We start from the raw sequence: 15506 nt of genomic DNA, 5'->3' as shown, positions 1-15506 counted from the left end.
TTCAAACTGCTTTTAAAAAGAAGGATCAGATAAATATATACACCTAGTATGTACCCACACAATTAAAAAAAATTCTTTTTAAGTGATCAAATTCATTAGAATAAAAACTAAAACTTTCAAATGTCTCAACTCACCATTAATTAAAACATAATACAACATAGTTACCCACAATGCCTGTTGCATTACAACTAAAGTCAGGGAACAATAATGTTCATAGGGCTGGGTGTGGTGGCTCACGCCTGTAATGCCAGCAGTTTGGGAGGCCAAGGCAGGAGGACCACGAGGTCAGGAGTTTCAGACCAGCCTGACCAAAAGAGTGAAACCCCACCTCTACTAAAAATACAAAAAAGTTAGCCGGCTGTGGTAGCGGGCGCCTATAATACCAGCTACTCGTCGGGAAGCTGAGGCAGGAGAATTGTTTGAACCTGGGAGGTGGAGGTTGCAGTGAGCTGAGATCGCGCCACTGCACTTCAGCCCAGGCAACAGAGCAAGACTCCATCCTCCACGGCAAAAAAAAAAAATAATGTTCATAAATACCAAAATTCAAACCCACATACTAGCGATCATTCAAAAACAATTTGCGGAGTACTTAGGAGCTCACAAAATCTAAAGATTATTGTACTAGTTCTACCACTGGGAGTAAAACACTGGCTACTGATGACAGTACAGGAAGTGGGTCAGTATTTTTAACAGCAGCATATTATTTCTCTCAGTTCCCTGGGTTCAAGGCCTGTTAGCTCAATCTTCCAGTTCTTCCTTAGATTCACCTAGAAGAGAACTAGATAAATCAAAGGCATTCATAATGCTATGTGACAATACAAAAGAACCAGTGACTCACCTTGTAAGTCATAAGGCATGGGTGTCATGTGGAAAGGATGCCTATAGTCTTGGATGAGGGAGGTATTAATGTAGCTTGTGTCTACAGCAGGAAGGCTTGGGGTGCGGGATACTGGAGATGCTTGATGTGGAAGACTTAAAATGCTGGAAGAAGGAAAGATTGGCATAGTTTTCATTAGTCAGTTAAACTCTCAAAGTTAACAAAAAAAGAGGTTGTATCTCACAACGAACCCTAGGTTTTGCGCTGGAAATAAGAACAAAACCAAGCAAAGTAATGTATAATTTAGATTATACACAATTATGAGAAAATAATTTGTATACATAATAGCATTTAACAGAGGCCATAGGAAGAAATGGACAGATGCAATGGTATCCAACATTCACAAACCTCACATTGCCTTTGGAATATCATCACCTATGCTTTCAGAATGCAAGAGAAAGGTACAGTTGAGCCACTTTACCAGGATATGAGTGAAAGATACCTACATCAAATGAAATTCGGAAACCCTTTTAAAACAACACTGAAGTATTGGCTAGTAAGAAGTATACGTATGCCCTAGCAAAGAAAATACATATAATAAGAAAGAGGGAATGAAGCAATCTGAGTGGTTTGGAGTTGGATTGTAGTCTTCAGGAGAACAAAAACTGGGTATTGTTTAGTATACCCAATGCCCAGTAGAGTTATCAGCATGTTGTTTGCATAAAAGCCCTGCTGAATCTAATGAGTGAAACAAGAAGAAATACTCCAAAATGAAGCCGGGTGCAGTAGCTCACGCCTGTAATCCCAGCACTTTGGGAGGCTGAGGCGGGTGGATCACAAGGTCAGGAGTTCGAGACCAGCCTGGCCAGCATGGTGAAACCTCATGTCTACTAAAAATAAAAAAATTAGCCAGGCATGGTGGTGCACGCCTGTAGTCCCAGCTACTTGGGAGGCTGAGGCAGGAGAATCACTTGAATCCGGGAGGTGGAGGTTGCAGTGAGTCGAGATGGCGCCATTGCACTCCAGCCTGGGCAACAGAGCGAGATTCTGTCTCAAAAAAAAAAAAAAAAGAAATACTCCAAAATGAATAGGTGGTGGAGAGTTTTTAAAGGGAGAATACTATAACTGGAAAAAGAAAACATAAAACAAGAATTAGGACTTTAAAAAACAGTGAAAAGTTTAAATAACTGAGTAGCTTTTTAAAAAAAATTTATTAAAAATTAAGGGAAAGGCAAAAAGGAGAAGGAAAAAATAATAATTTAACTAATTTTAGGGCCAGGCATGGCGGCTCATTCCTGTAATCCCCATACTTTTGGGATGCAGAGGCAGAAGGATAGTTTCAGCCCAGAGGTTGCCCAGACTGGGCAACATAGGGAGACCCTGTCTCTACGAAAACTTAAAAAACTTAGCTAGGCCTGGTGGCATGTATCTGTAGTCCCAGCTACTTGGGAGACAGGTGAGAGGATTGCTTGAGCCCGGGAGGTCGAGGCTGCATGTGCCGTGATTGCACCACTGCACTCAAGCCTGGGTGACAGAGCAAGAGCCTGTCTCAAAACAAAACAAAAACAAAAACAAAAACAAAACTAATTTCGAAAAGAAAAAGAATTATAGTAGCCCTCTTGGAAGGAAACATAAGGGTTATACGTTACCCCACCAATACAAGAGGCTGAAGGTATATGTGTTATAGAAAATAAAGAGAAAGGAAGCAATAAAGCGGCTGTCTTTTGCTTTTAATGCTTCATGTAAAGTACCTGGGGCATGGGGATACAATTTCAGTGATATAGAATATTTCAAAAGAGGGCCAGGCACGGTGGCTCATGCCTGTAATCCCAGCACTTTGGGAGGCCGAGGCAGGTGGATCACCTGAAGTTGGGAGTTTGAGACCAGCCTCACCAACAGGGAGAAACCCCATCTCTACTAAAAAATACAAAAAATTAGCTGGGCATGGTGGCCCATGCCTGTAATCCCAGCTACTCAGGAGGCTGTGGCAGGAGAATCACTCGAACCCAGGAGGTGGAGGTTGCGGTGAGCCGAGATGGCGCCATTGCACTCCAGCCTGGGCAACAAGAGTGAAACTCTGTCTCAAAAAAAGAACATTTCAAAAGATGCCAAGGTTGGATTTCTAGGAATAGAGTTCCAGTTATGACCATCTACCACATTTTAATGAATGGGATATGAAGCATAAAACACACTCTCGTCTGCCTCATAAAAATGTTTCATCTAATGGAAACTTGGTTAAACCTCTTATATCTAGAAAAAGTACCATTTACCATTAGCTGAGTTCTCTCACAATGTCTAAGAGATTACGAGAGGATTTAAAATGCTAGTCTTTGAAAACATCTCAAACAGCACAATTTCTGGATGAACATTAAGCATTCAGTGGCTAAAGACAACAAAATGTTTTACATTTAGTTTTTGCCTGTAATTCCTGGCTGCATGCTTTTCTTTCAATTTGTAATAATGTTTTGAAATGCATTTCAACCTTTATACTGCACAATAACAAACACAATATGCTGGACTGAGGTTTCCAGTTACCAATTAGTCATTATTATAAAATAGCTACTAGTGTTGACTACGGTATTATTCTCCTTCTAAGGATGTAAACTTTCAAATTTCTTGTTTTTATCTGCAAATAGAGAAATGTGTGGCATTTGCAAATACTATATCTGGGTTCAATTAGTCACTGGGAAATTCAGGAAGTAGTTAATGCATCTAATGTTATTTTCCAAACATAATAAACACTATTTAATTCTCTCCAAATGTCTTTGGAGAAAGAGCAAAGTAAATATCCAAAGAAGAAATACTAGATTCCTAAACACTCAAATGTCTTCTTTAAAGAAAAAATACATAGTCACTAATACTATTGAATAGTTTACATAAATACATATGACTACTATTAATAGTCTAAAGAATAGAACTAATATATATATGACGATGCATTTAGCCCAAAAGTATTTATACATCCAGAGGTTTATGAAGTATCTTTTAACATTGTGATTATGGCACCTAAAAAAATCACATGACAATGTGTATTTGGTCATACTATGGTTTGACATTTATAAAATATCTTGGAATTGAAATTCTATAGATACTTGTTCTAACTTTAGGTAATCTGACTTTTCCTTTTCTCCTACTCAGACACAAAATACATTGGTGTAATAACAAGGTCAGGCTCGCTGGGTTACAGCCATCAAGGTAGGCTTTTATCAGAGGTCATGTTCATAAGAGTAGGATTTGTGTTTAAATTATTTACTTTGTTTAGAATGATGATACTGTTTTTAATGTCTTTGTTTCTCTCCCTATGCCAAGACAGACTACTCTAGAATGAAAATACCAATGTGTGAAATATGTTTGATTGAAATCTTATTTTTTTTGAGATAGGGTCTCATTTTGTCACCCAGGTTGGGAGTGCAGGGCATGATCTTAGCTCACTGCAACTTCCACCTCCCAGCTTCAAGTGATCCTCCCACCTTAGCCCTCCGAGTAGTTGGGACAACAGGCACAGAGCACCACACCTAGCTAATTTTTTTGGTACAGACAGGGTTTTACCATGTTGCCCAGGCTGGTCTCGAACTCATTGAAATCTTTAATCTCATTATACATTGTCAAACCTGAAAATGATTTGACTCCAGGCACAGAAATGCCTGCTCTTGATCTGGTGTTGTAATAATGCCATCTACGGACTTTCCTTCTCTCTCTTACATTCTTTCTTTAGTCCCTACTGCTTGCTGGAAGGGTTTCTGGTTAGCTTCTATTCAGTTACAACAGGCCATGTGGTTCTCCTGCTTTATACCTAAAAAGCGACACATCTATTTCTAGATTTACAATTAGTGTGCCACAATTGTGCTTTAGCACAATTAGAAATCTTGCTCAGAATCCCTGATGTGTCTACAGGACTAACAGCCTGTTTTGGGAGTACAGTTGGAGTCTGCTACTTGTTTTACCACCCCCCAGAAAGTGCTAAGCTCTTTAAGGTTAAGACTGTACTTACTCATTTTATTATCATCCATGCTTAGCTGAGGGTGTTTTATACAAAGTAGATAACAATGTTTCATGAACTGAAGCATAACCTAGGTACACTGTTATTGATATAAGACTAATGGAAAATATGGGAGAAAAGTCTGCAAAGTGGGAAATGTGTACTGCAACAGAAGTCATTCACTGCCAGACGCATTCACATTCTGAGGCAGATTTAAATCATCGGTCTTCCTCTGCTTTCCACCTGAAACATTCAACTTGGGGTGAATTTTAGAGCATACATTCCAGTTTGAACAAATGTTCTACATCCTGCGAGCAGGAGCAGGATCACCTGGGAACTTACTAGAAATACGAATTTTCTTTTTTTCTTTTTTTTGAGACAGTCTCACTCTGTTGCCCAGGCTGGAGTGCAATGGTAAGATCTTGGCTCACTGCAACCTCCACCTCCTGGGTTCAAGCAATTCTCCGGCCTCAGCCTCCAGAGTAGCTGAGATTACAGGCACACGCCACCACGCTTCGCTAATTTTTGTATTTTAGTAGAGACGAGGTTTCACCATGTTGCCCAGGCTGGTCTCAAACTCCTGAGCTCGGATAATCCACCTGCCTCAGCCTCCCAAAGTCCTAGGATTACAGGCGTGAGATACCATGCCTGGCCTAGAAAGACAAATTTTCTTAGTCTCTCCTCCTGACTCAGACGCAGGGGAGCAATGTGTGCATTTTAATAAGCTCTCAGGTAATTCTGATGTATGTACACCAGTTTGAGAACCACAGTACTAGAATCATCTTTTGATAATAAAGAATACTATATCCAAGTAACCTTTTAGTACACTACCCGAATCCCTCCAGAGTATTACAAACCTGGGAAAAATTCAAACTATTCTTTGATTGCTAAGTTAAGTTTCACAATCAAGAATCATATTTGGCAAGTCTTTAATCCCTATTTGCCAAGTTAATTTTCATGATTACTTTTTTTTAATGTCTCAGCACTTACCCTTTATTATTTAGTGGTGATGTGGGAGAAAGGGAAGGACAGGTCCTCTTGGCAGATGGCTCTTCTTCCTCTTCATCAGATGAACTGTCTATGGTTAGGTCAATCACTTCTACTTTCTTGTTTTTATTTGAGGACTGGTGGTGAGAAGCTACTTGATGCTCCAATGTGGAGCTCAAGCATCCTATATGGGAATGATTAAAATACAAGGCAAGGGAAGAGTTATGACATCTCTCTTTTCTCAGTGTCCCTACAGTTTATCAGTTACAGTTTAGATTCACAATATTGTTGGGAGCCAGAGAGTAGAAAACCAACAGTGGCTCTGTTCTACTAAGTTTAAAACTATTATTTAATAATAGTAAATTATTTTTCAAAATAATAATAAATTACTGAATTAGAGCAAACAATCAAAATGTGTCTTATGTCCACTTCAGAAGAAAAGTAATTTGAAAGCACAGACTGTATATTAATTTTTGTCTGCATAGTATCTGACATGCTTCAGAAATACGATGATAGCATTTTCAAAACTCATAGTCTCTTTCCAGCAAAAACATACTAAAAGCCAGGAAAAAATAAATAAATGAAAACTGAACCTTTACTACTCTGTACCAAATCTGTTAAAAATTTAAAAAGGGTACAGTTTCAAAAGTATGACTTTACAAATGACTAATTATATTAAATTACTTTGAAATCTTATATCAGAAAATTTTTTAAAGCTGGCAAAAAAGTGAATTTAAAAGGATTTCTATCAATAAGTTAATAGGAATCATTAAGCTATCCACAAACTGCTCAGTGTTTTTTAAAAATACATGGATTTTAATATTGAAAACCAGACTTACAGCAGTAGGGAGACTGCCCCTTCCTTGTGAAGAACTACTCACCATCGACTCCATTGTAAGAGGCAGAAACTTCTTGTACTTCCTTTTTCGATCTCATCGGTGCCCAAGTGCCATCCTCCTTAAATTGTATTTCATCACAGTCTGTACAGTACTTTAGGATTTCCATAAACAAGCTATAAGAAAACAATTCATCCTTAAAATATCATATTTTAAATGAAAATAAAAGTTGAACAACTCAAGTTATATTTATTCTTAAAATCTAGTGTTAAATAGGAATATAGCTGCCTAATTTATGTCACATTTATGTAAGAAAATATGTGACCACGAAAAATGACATTTTCAAAGATTTTTAATCATATGGAAAAATGTTGACAAAAAGTGAGAAAAGGTCAACAAAAGAAAGCTTAATTTCAAAAATAAAATTATGTGTGAGTAGTATATAGATAGTAGTTACCTCTGGGTGGTACCTTCATGGGTATTTATTTTTCTTCTTTATACATTTTTGCATATTCTAAATTGCCTACAATAAGCATGTCTTATTTGATAAACTGAAGCAATACATACACAAACATGTAATCAAAGGTTAAATCTCTTTAATAAAATATTGTAACAGACATTTAAAAACATGTATAAAGAATGCATAAAATTAACTATGGCCAAATTCTTAGGTTACAATGTTAAATGAAACCAAAGGATAAAAATTATTAACAGTGTACAATCACAACTATGGAAAGACGAAAATTGGAAAATTATACACCCGAAAAAGCTTTTTATTTTCCTGTGTTTTGCAATTTTTCTTTAAAACAGTATGTGTGTACATGGCTTTTATAACAAGAAATGGGAGAACCTAAAGCTATGTTACATATAAAGTTGGAAAATATTACTATTTAATTCTGATTTACTACTAAGTGGTCACCATCATTTCTGAAAAATTAAACATAAAACATTTAAGTTACATGTTTTTCTTTTTTTTTTCCCCATGACTGGTCTGACATCCTTCAAGCTCCAGGTTATACTTGTATTGCTAAATATACTCAATTTCTGATATTACCACCTTTATGCTCCTATGTTTTCTTAAATACTATAGGTAAGTTGCCTTAAGTCTTTTGCTAGAAAGTACAGGAAATATTAAGTACAGGCCGGGTGCGGTGGCTCACACGCCTGTAATCTCAGCACTTTGGGAGGCCAAGGCAGGAGGATCACTTGAGCCCAGGATTCAAGATCAGCCTGGGCAAAATGGCAAGACTCTGTCTTTGCCCCCCCACCCCCCGCAAAATCAAGTAGATTCCTCCTTTTCACAATAGTTTTTGTTTAGTGGCAAAAGGGGGGGGAAAAAGGAGGCTGCAGAAGAGGAGAACATTTAGAGGAACATTCCAAGATGTCTGGTAGGACAGATAAAACAAAGGGGTGTTAAAAGCAATTGGTTATTGTGATGCCATAGGTGGACAAGACAAAAAAGAAAAAGAAGACCATGACTGAAGCTGGATCTAATCTCCACAAACAGGTTAACTTCTATTGAAAAGCCCAATTTTGGATGAACCTGAGTTAACCCAAATTTCCCCATACATTCTTTTTCCAATATGGTCTGCATATCTAGGGATGGATGGACTAATGACAGGAAAAAGAAAAGGTATAAGCACACCCTGCTTAAAACCACTAGTGCTTTAAACGACAAATGCCAGGAGGCACTGACAGTAACACACGTATTTTCAAAACAAGGGAACATCGAGTTAAAAAGATAAAATATTCATAACACTAATTTGAAATAAATTACTTTGAAAATATTGGTTTGCAGATTCACAAAAATCCTACAAATACATAACTTAGAATTTTCATCCCAAATCTGATGTGTAACAAACCCAGATAATATATGGTCATTTCAAGGAACCAAAACACTTAAAGTAACATACCCATCAATAATAAGGTGTTCATATGGAGCCTTCTTATCACAGACAGGACAAACCCAGGTTGGTTTTTTCTCATTCATCTGAATGTAAAGAGTTGCGTCAAAACACTGTAGATGAGAACATGTAAGGGCCCGACACGGAATTGTCAGCCGCATTTTACCAAGCTTTAAAAAGGGAGAAAAAGTAAATATTAGGTAATTGCTATTCAACATTTAAGCTTTGACAAAAATTTCCTAGAACACAACAGGTAGGCATGCTGATTTAAAGCATACTGTGTTTACTTTTCATCAATGTAGGAGAACATTAAATACATTTCCTGTGAAATATCCATAGGTTTAAAAATTACAGCATTTATTTGGCTATCAAACAAAATGACTATGGAAAGTCTACAAGGGTTATTTACTAAAATCCACAGCTCACAGATCAGCTTTTGGTGGAGAGGGTCATAACCCCTTGAATTACACTCAAAATTTCGTGTGTGCATTTCTCTGGAGAGAGTGCTTTCACCAGTTTTTTTAAAAAAGAGATGGGGTCTTGCTATGTTGCCCAGGCTGAAGTGCCAACTCTATTCACAGGCACAATCGTAGCACTCTACAGCCTCAAACTCCTGGGCACAAGCAATCCTCCTGCCTCAGCCTCCAGAGTATCTGGCAATACAGGCACACACTACTGTGCCCAGCTTTTCTCAAATTCTTAAAGCAGTCCTTGATCCAAAAAAAAAAAAAAAATTTAAGAACCACCTAACTAGGGATTAGGGAAAATAGAGAATGTCTTATTAAATACTGCACAATACAGAAATCCATTGATATTTGCTATCAGTCTTACCTATGAATAAGAGCAGTTCACAGGACAAAACTGAATCAATAGTGATCATTACCCATAATGCTTGGCATAATTGCCAAGTGGCAGCTCTGAGGAGGAAGGCAGGTGCACACACTCTGCATTGCTTCCTCACTGGGAACCATCATGAGCAATTCAGCCTACAGCCCTGGACCTCTAGCATCTCCAGCATGTTAGGAGACTTGTTGCCCTGCAAATATTGCTTCAGCTGACATGTGGTGAGTCTATTCAGGAAGAGGAAATCTGCTTCATCTGGTCCCTGAGCTGCTAGCTTTAGCCCAAGGCAGAGAAGCCGCCCAGAAACCTGCATAGGGAGCTACCATATCACTATCTCATTCCCCAGAAGCCAGCTTGTACCACTGTAGAGTCCCCAGATCGCACAATGGCCACATAGTAGATAAGTTATCTACTTTCAATAACCACATTATTTGCCAAGTACCAGGAAAAGATTTGTGAACTTGAAAAATACAAAGGCTTGTGCTGGAGAGGATGTGGAGAAATAGGAATGCTTTTACACCGTTGGTGGGAGTGTAAACTAGTTCAACCATTGTGGAAGACAGTGTGGCGATTCCTCAAGGATCTGGAACTAGAAATACCATTTGACCCAGCCATCCCATTACGGGGTATATACCCAAAGGATTATAAATCACGCTACTTATAAAGACACATTGCACACATATGTTTATTACGACACTATTCACAATAGCAAAGACTTGAAACCAACCCAAATGCCCATCAATGATAGACTGGATTAAGAAAATGTGGCACATATACACCATGGAATACTATGCAGTCATAAAAAAAGATGAGTTCATATCCTTTGCAGGGACATGGATGAAGCTGGAAACCATCATTCTGAGCAAATTATCACAAGGACAGAAAACCAAACACCGCAGGTTCTCACTCATAGGTGGGAACTGAACAATGAGAACACTTGGACACAGGAAGGGGAACATCACACACCAGGGCCTGTCGTGGAGTGACGGGCAGGGGGGCGGGATAGCATTAGGAGAAATACCTAATGTAAATGACGAGTTAGTTAATGGGTGCAGCAAACCAACATGGCACATATATACCTATGTAACAAACCTGCACATTGTGCACATGTGCCCTAGAACTTAAAGTATTTTTTATATATATGTATATATATAAAAGAAAAATATAAAGGCTTGAAAAGAATATGAGTTAAATGAGGAAAAGATTCTTGGCTTAGATCAATTTCAGGGAAATGTGCAATTTCCTAGTCTACCAGGAAATTAACTGTCATTTGGTGCCCAAAATAATTGCTTTGATACCAATGATTTACTGTGTCTCTAAGAAAGGCATTTAACCTTTCTGGGTCCCTTTTACTTTCTCTAAGGTAACACTGTTTCCTCCTTACTTCAACCAGATGTAGCCATGATGAATAAAAATAGAACCCTGAACATGTTATAAACTTACTGAGAATAGAGCAATGCCAGTTTATAGTATCAGAAGTATAACCTGGAGAGACCTAGAGTAAAAACTGGTTAACTCCCTTCTGTGTACTCCCACCTCTATACTCCTGCATATGATTACAATCAAGCACCACATAACATTTTGGTCAACAGTGAACCACATATATGATGGAGGTCTTCAAATTATGTACAGTACATAATACCTGATAACAGACAACCATGTTACTGGTTTCTGATTTACTATACTTTTTATCATTATTTTGGAGTGTACTCCCTTTACTTACATATATTTTAAAAGTTAACTGTAAAACAGCCTCAGGCGGGTAGGAGAGAACAGCTCCATGTCTGTTACTGCCACTGAAGACCTTCCAGTGGGACAAGACGTGGAGGTGGAAGGAAGTGATACTGATGATCCTGACTCTGTGTAGGCCTAGGCTAATGTGTGTCTTAGTTTTTAACAAAAAAGTTTAAAAAGTAGAAAACAAAAGTAAAAAAATGTTAAAAATAGAAAAAGCTTATAGAATAAGGATATAAAGAAAGAAAATATTTTTGTACAGTTGTACAACGTGCTTGTGTTTTAAGCTAAGTGTTAATACAAGAGTCAAAAGTTAAAAAATTAAAAAGCTTATAAAATAAAAAAGTTACAGTGGCCGGGTGCAGTGGCTCACACCAGTAACCCCAGCACTTTGGGAGGCCGAGGAGGCAGGATCACCTGAGTTCAGGAGTTTGAGACCAGCCTGGCTGACGTGGCGCAACTCCGTCTCTACTAAAAATACAAAAATAAGCCAGGCATGGTGGCATACATCTGGGATCCCAGTTATTTGGGAGGCTGAGGCAGGAGAATCACTTGAGCCTGGGAGGCAGAGGTTGCTGTGAGCTGAGATCACACTACTGCACTCCAGCCTGGGTGACACAGGGAGACTCTGTCTCAAAAACAAAAAACAAAAATCAAAGTTACAGTAAGCTAAGGTTTATTATTGAAGAAAGAAAAATATTTTAAATTTATTGTAGCTGCAGTGTACAGTGTTTATAAAGTCTACAGTGATGTAAGTGATGTCCTAAACCTTCACATTTGCTCACCACTCACTGACTTATTTGGAGCAACTTCCAGTCCTGTAAGCTCCATTCATAGTAAGTGCCCCATACAGGTGTACCAGTTTTCATCTTTTATACTTTTTACTGTACCTTTTCTATGTTTAGGTACACAGATACTTAGCATTGTGTTACAACTGCCTACAGTATTCAGTTTTGTAACATGCTGTACAGTTTTGCAGCCTAGGAGCAATAGTCCCAAGGTACGTAGTAAGCTATACCATCTAGGTTTGTGTAAGCACACCTATGATGCTTTTGTTGAACACCACCACCTATGATGCTTTTGTTGAATAACACACCTATGTTGCTTTTGTTGAATAACAACAAAATCCCCTAATAATGCATTTCTCAAAAGGTATCCCCATCATTAAGGCATGCACAACTGTATGTTACTTATTTATACGTGTGTCTCCTCCTACCAGAAACAGGTTGGACTAATTTCCTTGTCCCCATACTTGGAAATATACAGCAGTAAGACAGTCCTGTGCACTGATAAAGCTTCAGTTGTGCATGATGGGCAATTCCAGGAGGCACCACTCATGGAAGGCATGCAGGTCGTACTCAGTAATCTATAGTGCAGCCTGAGTATGAATTCTGGTGTTAGAATGAATCCTGGCCCCACTACGTACCTACTGTGTGAATCCTGAATGTTATTTTATTTAATCACTCAGAGGCTCAGTTTTATAAAATGGGGATAAAAATGGGATCTACACAAAATGATTGTGGGGATTCAATTACGTTTACTGCACAGTACGTGACACATAGTAAGTTTTCAATAAATAAAAATAGTATTAATTAACATATTTGCTTTAAATCACTTTGTACACTAGGAAACCCACCCAAACCTCAGCTTAGTAATTCTTTTATTGTGGGCTCACAAAGTATTAAACAGCTTCACCAGACTCCCTTACTGCACTTCTACTCAATTTTAATTTTTTTATTTTTTGAGCAAGAGTCTCCCAAGCAATTCTCCTGCCTCAGCCTCCCAAGTAGCTGGGATTACAGGCAGGTGCCACCATGCCTCGCTAATTTTTGCATTTTGAGTAGAGACGGGGTTTCGCCATGTTGGCCACACTGGTCTCAAACTCCTGGCCTCAAGTGCTCTGCACACCCTGGCCTCCCAAAGTGCTGGCATTAAAGGCGTGAGCCACCCGTCCCACAAATTTTTTATGATTTGATTTACATAAGCACCTGATAAAAAGGCCAAAAAGAACAAAGTAGTTATAACGGAAAAATTACCATTAGGCAAGATACCATGTGGCATTAGTTCAGAAACATTTTCCAAATAGCAATCTGGTTGGTGGTGCCAAGTTACATTTTTATATCTTATGTCAGACCTTAACTTATCTATGAAATACAAATTCCTATTTTATAAGGTACTTTTGCTATTGCCTTAATACTAAGTAGAAAAACCACAGACTAAAAATTCTAGACAAATACAGTAATAGTACACAAGGTTTATGAACTGTAGAACTACCAGACTACTTCTGATTGTTTATGAAAACGGATAAGATGGTAAGAAATAAAGATTATTTCAGAATCCAAGCCATAGGCAATGAAATTTATACTCTGGGCCGGGCACGGTGGCTCACGCCTGTAATTCCAGCACTTTGGGAGGCCGAGGTGGGTGGATTACAAGGTCAGGAGATCGAGACCATCCTGGCTAACACGGTGAAACCTCGTCTCTACTAAAAATACAAAAAATTAGCTGGGCGTGGTGGCGAGTGCCTGTAATCCCAGCCACTGGGAGGCTGAAGCAGGAGAATGGCATGAACCCAGGAGGCGGAGCTTGCAGTGAGCCCAGATCGCACCACTGCACTCCTACCTGGGCAACAGGGCGAGACTCCGTCTCAAAAAAAAAAAAAAGAAATTTATACTCTGAAAAGCAGCTGTTTTCCAAAGGCCTTCATCTCACATATCTTTACCCCATGATCTCCAGCTGTCAGTTCATATCTTGTAGGCAAGAGAGCAACTCTCAAGCCTTTATCTTCAGCTATACTGAGAAGGTGACCTACAGAGTTTTTAAGGAATGCTGACACAGAAATGGTGCAAGAAAGACATAAAAGGGTACATAAAAGCAAAAGCTCATTTTCAAATGCATCATTAGCTGTCACATAAATGCCTTAGAATAATAAAATAACTATTATGTGATAATTCTTATATTCGTGATTTTTTAAAAAATCACTAAATTCTAAATAATTATCTGAAAAACAGATATCGATTTTCTCTAACTTGGTATAAGGAGAGAAGCTGAACTTTGAACGTCTTCATCTTGTGATTACAAATTCTTCCTTTCCCTTTATAGGACATAAATTATGTTTGAATTATTTGCATATAAACACTTTAACTCCCAAATGTGTTTTCTAATGCCACTAACTTTACAATAATAGTGCTATCTATATTAGTAACTGATGATGCTGCAAGAGAAAACATTCTAGATACAAGTTTTAACCAACTTATATTTTTAAAAAGCCCTAAAAATGTCAATAAAACGTGCTTTCTCTTTGCAAAAGGAAAAAGTGTGACATTAAAAACAATTTCGGCTGGGCACAGTGGCTCACACCTGTAATCCCGGCACTTTGGGAGGCTAAGGCAGGCGGATCACTTGAGGTCAGGAGTTTGAGACTAGCCTGGCCAACATGGTGAAACCCCATCTCTACTAAAAATAAAAAATTAGCCGGGCGTGGTGGCAGGCACCTGTAATACCAGTTACTCAGGAGGTTGAGGCAGGAGAATTGCTTGAACCCGGGAGGTGGAGGTTGCAGTGAGCTGAGATCACACCACTGCACTCCAGCCTAGGCAACAGAACAAGACTCTGTCTCAAAAAATAAAAAAATTTTAAAAGGGCTGGGAGTGGTGGCTCACACCTGTAATCCCAGCACTTTGGGAAGCTAAGGCAGGTGGATCACCTGAGGTCAGGAGTTTGAGACCAGCCTGGCCAACATGGTGAAACTCCATCTCTACTAAAAATACAAAAAATTAGCTGGGCGTGGTGGCGCTCACCTGTAGCTCCAGCTACTTGGGAAGCTGAGGCAGGGGAATCACTTGAACCTGGGAGGTGGAGGTTGCAGTGAGCCAAGATCTGGTCACTGTACTCCAGCCTGGGTGACAGAGCAAAACTCTGTCTCTGAAAAAAAAAAAAAAGAAAAAGAAAAAGAAAAAGAACAATTTCACAAGTTTTTTTCACAATAATATTTCATAAATACATTTCCAGAGTTTATCTTCTTCTATCAATTCCAAGTCATTTGTATTTGGGTTTACAAAGCAGTGTTTCAAAGATTCCTCCACCTCTATTTTTAATAAATCAGAACCATAAAATTCCCAAAGAGTAAAAACATTTTTAATTATTTTTGTTGCCTTTAGCTAAATGGCACAGAAACAACAGAAACTCATTTATTTGGAGCTCTGTACATCACAATAAGGGCAATTGTAATGCACAGTAAGACATCATATGTACATATTTCAAAGAGAGCAAATCTCCTTTATTATCCTATAAATTTGATATATAGATATTACTAAATTTTATTTTTGAGTAAAAACATACCTAAAATGTATGATCTTACTATTTCAGAATAACTGTGAGGGATTATCCCTTTAGCCAAATAGAAA

General features: G+C 38.4%; 1 protein-coding gene across 2 annotated transcripts in view; it reads right to left on the bottom strand.

The window, feature by feature from the left end:
* Positions 1–15506, bottom strand: part of PIAS1 (protein inhibitor of activated STAT 1) — a 140751-nt gene that overhangs the window by 9737 nt on the left and 115508 nt on the right. For both annotated transcript variants that reach the window (XM_065548108.2, XM_045395639.3), the window contains exons 9-12: positions 8533–8693; positions 6665–6795; positions 5787–5967; positions 839–981 (exon numbers count right to left, since the gene is read on the bottom strand). In XM_065548108.2, the coding sequence (XP_065404180.1) occupies positions 839–981; positions 5787–5967; positions 6665–6795; positions 8533–8693 (616 nt within the window). The remainder of the gene's footprint in view (positions 1–838; positions 982–5786; positions 5968–6664; positions 6796–8532; positions 8694–15506) is intronic.

This window comes from Macaca fascicularis, chromosome 7 (genome assembly GCF_037993035.2).
Source record: "Macaca fascicularis isolate 582-1 chromosome 7, T2T-MFA8v1.1".
In the NCBI taxonomy this organism is placed as follows: domain Eukaryota; kingdom Metazoa; phylum Chordata; class Mammalia; order Primates; family Cercopithecidae; genus Macaca; species Macaca fascicularis.
This window is presented reverse-complemented; position numbering and strand designations above follow the sequence as displayed.